Genomic DNA, 7,456 nt, shown 5'->3' with positions numbered 1-7,456 from the left:
CCGGCTCGTAGAGGAAGAAGACCTCGGGGTTCTGGTCAAGTGGCGGCGGGAGCCGCGGCGCTGCGGGGACACTCCGGGCGCCCCCCGCCACCAGCCGCCGCCGCCGCCCCCGCCGCCGCCGGCCGGGAGCCGCGGCCCGGCGGGTGCCCGGCGGCAGCTGGTCTATGTCTTCACCACCTGGCGCTCGGGCTCGTCCTTCTTCGGGGAGCTCTTCAACCAGAACCCCGAGGTCTTCTTCCTCTACGAGCCGGTGTGGCACGTCTGGCAGAAGCTGTACCCCGGGGACGCGGTCTCGCTGCAAGGGGCGGCCCGCGACATGCTGAGCTCCCTGTACCGCTGCGACCTCTCCGTCTTCCAGCTCTACAGCACGGGGGGCGCCGGCAAGAACCTCACCACGCTCGGCATCTTCGGGGCGGCCACCAACAAGGTCATCTGCTCCTCGCCCCTCTGCCCGGCCTACCGCAAGGAGGTGGTGGGCATGGTGGACGATCGGGTGTGCAAAAAGTGCCCCCCGCAGCGCCTCAGCCGCTTCCAAGAGGAATGCCACAAGTACCGCACGCTGGTCATCAAGGGCGTGCGCGTGTTCGACCTGGCCGTCCTCGCCCCGCTCATGCGGGACCCGACCCTGGACCTCAAAGTCATCCATCTGGTGCGGGACCCCCGGGCCGTCGCCAGCTCCCGCATCAAGTCCCGGCACGGCCTCATCCGGGAGAGCCTGCAGGTGGTGAGGAGCCGGGACCCCCACATCCACCGCATGCCCTTCCTTGATGCTGGCCACAAGCTGGGCGGAAAGAAGGAGGGGGGGGGGCGGCTCGGACTACCATGCCCTGGGTGCCATGGAAGTGATCTGCAGCAGCATGGCCAAGACCCTGCAGACTGCCCTGCACCCCCCTGACTGGCTCCAGGGTAACTACATGGCCGTGCGCTACGAGGACCTGGTGGTCGAGCCCATCAAGACCCTGCGGCAGGTGTACGGCTTCGTCAACCTGGCGGTCAGCCCAGAGATGGAGAAGTTCGCCCTCAACATGACCAGCGGCCCCGGCTACTCCTCCAAGCCCTTCGTGGTGTCGGCCAGAAACGCGACCCAGGCGCTGAGCGCCTGGAGGACTGCGCTCAGCTACCAGCAGATCAAGCAGGTCGAGGAGTACTGCCACCAGCCCATGGCCCTGCTGGGCTACGAGAGGGTCGGCAGCCCCGAGGAGGTGAAGGACCTCAGCAGAACGTTGCTCAGGAAGCCGCGGCTGTGACGGGCTGTGCCGAGCGCCCCGGGGGTGGCTGAGCCCTGAGGGCAGAGGAGCCGCTCCGGCTGCTTTGAGTGAGGGACGGAGCCGGGAAAAGCAGCCTGGTTTCCGATTTTCTCCAAAGACTGCTGAAGGGTAACATACAGTAATGTGATGATTTCTTTTTTTTTAATTTTTTTAATTACCCTCCCCTTTAATTGGGTTAGATGCGATTTGAAAAAAAAATCAAGTGGAACTGAAAATATGTGTAAAGCCCCTTTCTCCTTCTTTAAAAGCGCCAGGCAGTTATTCTGTACAAAATCTTGTTTATGAAGTTCTTGTGGGTTTGAAGATGGTAACAAAAACTCTTGCACAATTCCTAACCCATCCTTATCTCCCTTGGTGCGGAGGGGATGCCCTTGGAAAATATAATGCTGAAAATCAGACTTTTGTATGAAAGCAAATGTTCAGACATGATAGTAATAAAAGAAAATAATAAATGATATTCATTTTTATAATTACCTCAATTGTTTGGGAATTACAGTGTTGCTTATGTACAGCTGGAAGGGATGCTTGCTTAAAATAGCGAAGTGGACTTTTTAAAGGGTATGAGTGGAGGGCTGGAGTGCAACATTTGATGTGTTCAAAGACTAGGGGCTGCTCTCACAAAATCAAGTAGAGATCTCACGAGTGTAGTGCAGGTTTTATGGCTGTGTCAGAGCAGGTTTCTATTTAACTATTGTCTTTTTTGTTGTATTTAAAAAGTCTTTTTAAGTGCCACTGTATTAGTGTCCTAAGAGTTTTAAAAGGTTTGCCATCACAGCAGTATTTATTTTTGTCTTGACATGTATGTCCAGGAGTCACTGTCAAACAGAAGTGGATCTACAGTGTGACAAGAAATGCAGGATTCAAAAAGACATTTGTCATATTGGAAACATTAGCATGTGTAAAAACAAAAATAAAATTATATATGTTATATATATTCTATAGTGCTAACAATACATAAGATATGTAAGATATTTCTTGACATTGATTGGTAACAGGCATAGCAGGGAAGCATAGAAAAATGCATAAAATGATTTATTTTTTCCCTTTGTCTGTGTCCAGGGGTATATTTATGTACAAAGAGGGAGGAAGCGTACAGCTGTGTGTTCATAGCTGTAACAAAGCTTTTATGGAGCCAGCCTAGCATTTGATTTCAGAGCGCTGGTTGGAGACTCAGTGCTCATGAATTGTCATTGCTCTATGATGGAGCCAGATGGTGGTCTGGCTCTTTCTGGGAGCTTTGCCTAGAGACTCGTCCCATCATTAAAACTTGATGATAAAAAAAAAAGAGAGAGAGAGATTTTGCTACTTCTGCTTTTGTAATTTCCTGGAAAAAGTCCTGATTTATTAAAGGTTAAGTGGTGTGTTGCATATGAGAAGTGCAGACACCTCAAGTAATTTTTAATCTTGGTGGTGTTCTCTGCTGCTCTTTGAAGGCTCATTTTGCACCTTGAGGTTTTTAAACAAACGTGGTTTTGCCAAACTGTTCTCTTAGGAGACTACAGACTTTTCTACAGGAAGTACATTTTACATTGCCTATTTGGGTGTTGTGCCTTCAGAAAATGTGAAGAGTATGAGTAGGAGAAAGGAAATTGATTTGTGAAAATAAATTGATATAAACAGGATGCTGATGTGGGTATGTGTGTGTATGTGTGAAAATTCTAGTGATGTGTATATATGTCTATTTCTTGTATTAGTACTCTCAGTTAAACAGCTGATAACTGGCTACTAGGCTTTTTGAGTTCTTGATGAAATTTTGGCATTAGATGTTGAACTTATCCTGAAAAGGAAACACATTTAATAAACTAGTTCAAAGATTATTGCATAAGATTGCCTATACACTTGCTGAATGACTGCATTACACATCTTCTTCCCTCAGTTCATCTTCACCATCAGTAAAATCACATAAAATCTAGCAACGGGAAATCTTTTAATTGGCCCCTTAGGATATATTCCCAAATTCCAGACAACAGTGCTAAGAATGGGAGGGATACTTTATTTGGTGTTTAAAGTATATACTAAGGTACTTGTGTTGTTGTGGATTGAGGTCTTTTGTGTTACCACTGTACGTGTTCCAGTGCAGTGCTGAGTGGATTTTGGATGTTTGGGTTTGGGCTGTATCCTGTGGGTTTTTTTCGTTTCTTCAGTCGGTATGTCCTGGGGCAGGGCTTGAAAATCTGATCTGCTTATGGAGCATGTCGCTTGCTTTTCATCCCTCCACTGCTTTATGAAGCTGCCCCGCTGCCACCGCACTGTCCTGTCTGTGCTCGTGGCAGCCGCGTGTTTGGCAGCGCTGCTCCCGGCAGGAGAGCGGGTGGGAGCTGTGGAGCCCCTGTGCAGAGCAGGGAGCTGCCCAGAGCCAGCCCAGCTCCCTCGGGGATGGGACACTGCGCCGGGAGCTCGGCTCCCGCTCTCTTTATCCGTGGAACTTTGCTGAGATTTCTAAATGGGGCTTTTTCATGATAGCATGTTAAAACATTAAGCTCTTTTGATTTTGGAAGCTGAAGCACAGTCCCTTCTGTGTGCAGAATTCCTTGCTCTCTTCTGGAAAAGTTTTCGGGATGAGTAAAGTGGGCAGGAATTAACTGCCTTTGGGAGTGTGAAACAGATGAGCCCAATTGACTTAGCTTCCAAAAATCTCCTTTGGATTCTAATTATATTAAAAAGCTCATCCTGTCATTCCGCGAGAGCACTCGCTGCTCTTCTAATAATGGTGCATTGCAAGCATCTGCTTCACTTTACTGATATGAACACTGTGCCAGTAGAGTTACAACATCTGACTCTGGTCCATAATTTGAGCTCCACCTACTACATTGCAGCAAGGAATCACCGAACGTACTGTACAGTTGTACCTCGGCATGTTTTGGGTGAACAGAAGAAGTAATGCAATGCTCATTTTGTGAAAATAAAGGACTGCAATTTTGTTCGGGTAAAGCTTCAGGAGAAGTGAATGGGACCCTGCTTGTGGAAAATGCTGGTGGGCTAAGCCCTATGTTTCATGCTGCTGTATTAAAAAATAAGTATGTGAACAACTGGCTGTTAAAAGACCATTTTTAGTCCTTTTTTATATTCAGAAAAGAGGATTAGAGGAATTAAAAAAAGCAAACATAGCTGAAAAAAGTTTTAAATGTGGAAAATTATAGAAAAAATAGGATATGAGAAAGATGATGAACATGATTAAAAAAGAGCTTTTCCTTTTGTGAGAGGGACAGCTAGCTGAGGTCAGAATACTTAAATAAACTTGACTCTTATGCTTAAAAATAGTGCCTCGGTTTGCTTTCTGTCTGATTTAATAATTACAGTGTGTTTCTTCAGCTGCAGCTAATGCTTAGTAAAGAATCAATAGCATACACAAGGTACAGGGTGCACTAAGTTGCATGGGAAGTGAGACTGTTCTGAAGACTTGACACGTTGGTTTGATGGAAGAGAAAGGCCGATGGGCAACTATGTTGCCTTTTGCTGTGAACAAAGCCAGAAAATTGTACAAGTATGGTAAAATGGCAAGGATCACTCAGTGCATGAAAACACAGGAAAACCCTCTGTCCTCCACTGAATCAACTAAAACACAAGATGTGTGTGTAGAAGTGTGTAAGTTGCTGCCTCTAAGCTCAGAGCTGACAATGAGAAATCATTAGATCAAGTGTCTTTCAGTCTTTCTAACAAAAGGAGGAAATTCTTTATTTGTCTGATCACTCTGTAATTTGTCAGGTGTCAAACTTCATACCCTGATGGTGAAGAGGAGCAAACCATTTTTTTCCCATTATGATTACAACTTGGATCTCTAGAGATGAAATACTGGGGATTATAATCAATCCTGAAACAAGTGTTTTTCATCCCATAGGCCACGAGAAGAGTAATGAAATTATTCTGTATTTCCCCCTTCATTTCCAATTGCTGTGTCCTTGAAGGTGAAAGATGTTTAACATGAGCCCTTGCACACCACAAGAGGTGGTCTAAGAGTCAGTGTCTCAACTTTGCTCCCGTGCATCCTGTTAATGCAGGAATGGGTGGGTCTCTTTGAAGTGGTGAGTGGCAACTGTGTCGAAGTGTGTGGGGCTGCTTTACATGAACAGACGTCAGGCAAATGCTGCCTGTATTATGTTACTTAATCAAATGGATCAAAAATGTTCTTATTCTAGTGCCATTTCAATTAAGAGTGTTGTATAAATATTACTCTACTGGAATTATGCATATGAATAAGGTAAGCAGATTTAATTTGGAGGCTCTGAGTGTGAGACTGCTTGCTATTGATGTATCCAACTTCAATTGTCAGTGCTTTCTTCTAGTTACCCTGGCAGTCTATAGATGTGGTTTGCATTTTGAATCAGAGATCCTGAGCAAGATCTTACAAAACTGTGCAAGTTTTATAATTAAAAAATACATGGAATAACATTTCAGCAATACTCATTATATTGAACACATTTAAAGTAAAAAAATAAGGTTTATCTGGTTTATTTGGATTCCCTGGCAACAAATGAGTTCTGTTAATGTGTCTAAATAACGGCTCTTGGCTGCCATGACATCCATGATTCTTCGTGTAAGTTGTCATTTCTGCAAAAAAAAAATGCACAGAGTTGGTACAACACAGAGTTGTTTTCAAGTTGGAAAATTTCCTTGTATTTATTTTAATTTGGGGCTCAGGGTTCCTTGTATCGTGAGATTGTGAAAGGATTGCAAGAATGGGCCTGCATTATGAGAGTTGGATCAGTGCAAATTCGAAGAGAATCAGCGCAAAACTTCAGGTGTCTTGTCTTCCCTCGATTCATGAAGAGCCAGCATTCCTCACACACACTGATACCACGAAAACTATGAAAAAAAAATTCATAATATTAATGGCCTTGCAAATGAGAGAACTGGGATTAAAGAATCATCTGCTTCTGCAGTGAAACATAAGGCTGTAAATTTGTGTGTAAAAATATATGGCATATTCCTTCACAGAAGAAAATTCTGTATGCAAGGGATCCATTTACAGCCACTGATGGGGGTGAGCCCTCTGGTGTCCATTTCAGTGTCTGAGCCAGAAATGTGCTTGTTATAAACAGGGTGATGAGAAGGGACTTGAGGCTGAGTGGTAAGTTACCATCCTATTGTTCCTATCAAAAAAATTGGTGAGTAGCCAGGACAGCCTGCAGGTACCACAGACTTCTGTCTAGATATAATGGCATTATTCTGATGGGGTTTGAATGAAAATAGGACTTTTGTGCTGAAAAACAAGATGAAAATTGGGTTGCAGGAACTCCCCAAACAAAAAATTATTAGCAGGGCAGTCTGAGTGAGGAAGGCTGGTAGGATCTGCTGAGCAACCTGTTTGTAATGGCATCAGTTGAAGTGGGAGTTGCTGACTGGAAGGAGCTCTGCAGCTACAATTTTAAGAACTCTGAAGATGGTAGTTGGCTTTAGGTGAGATTTTCGAGAATATTTTCCTATACCATTTTCATTGCAATGGGAATATTATGTGTGAGTCGGTGGGAGTTATATTTCAGGGTGCCTCTGGAAATCATGGCCTCATAAATTCAAATTGGAGGAGACCTCTGGGGGTTTCTCATCCAACCTCTTGCTCAAAGCAGGGCCAATTTATGAGATCAAACTAGGTTGCTCCAGGCTTTATCCTGGTGGGTCTTGGAAACCTGCAAGGACAGAGACAGCACAATGTCCCCAAGCAATCTGTTGCAGAGCTTTACAGTCCTCATGGTGACCCATGATGCTTCAGCAAAACCAGCCCCAAATCACTAATTATGTTACATAAATTCATTAATTTTGTGTTTTGCCTGTGACTACTGACTTGGGTCATGTCCTCACTTCCCCTTGACTGCAATAGATGTTGGCTGCACCTCAGCTGTTGTGAAGGGTCAGCAGCAAAATGGCTAATGAGTAGTGATCTCAGTGGAAAAATGCGGATTCACAGTTAGAATGCTGCATCCAGCAACGTCCATTGTTTTACCCAGGAGGGATAAAGGGGAGAGCAGAGGGAAAAGAAATTCACTTAGAAGAAAGGAAAGGAATACAAAGCGGAGCTTATCAGAAGTCGCTCTTTCTCTGCTATAGGAAGAAAGAAATGCTGCTAAGAAAAATTGAAAGAAACAAATGATACCACACAGCAAGGTCAGGAGAGGATGAATAAAGGCATTTGCATGTTAAAAGCAGCGAGGATAGAAACCTGAAGGATAGAAGATAAAATGTGCTGATGCTAT

At 44.9% G+C, this 7,456-nt stretch overlaps 1 protein-coding gene across 1 annotated transcript in view; it reads left to right on the top strand.

The window, feature by feature from the left end:
• The window catches only part of CHST2 (carbohydrate sulfotransferase 2), a 2,979-nt gene extending 426 nt beyond the window's left edge, over positions 1–2,553 (top strand). Inside the window, 2 exon segments of the mRNA XM_027650458.1 lie at positions 12–799; positions 801–2,553. Of these exon segments, the coding sequence (XP_027506259.1) occupies positions 12–799; positions 801–1,247 (1,235 nt within the window). The 3' untranslated portion in view covers positions 1,248–2,553.
• Positions 2,554–7,456: the final 4,903 nt, after the last annotated feature.

Source organism: Corapipo altera, unplaced genomic scaffold (assembly GCF_003945725.1).
Source record: "Corapipo altera isolate COAL_440 unplaced genomic scaffold, ASM394572v1 54, whole genome shotgun sequence".
Taxonomy (NCBI): Eukaryota; Metazoa; Chordata; class Aves; order Passeriformes; family Pipridae; genus Corapipo; species Corapipo altera.
Note: the sequence above shows the minus strand (reverse complement) of the source record. Positions and strands in the feature narration are given on the sequence as shown.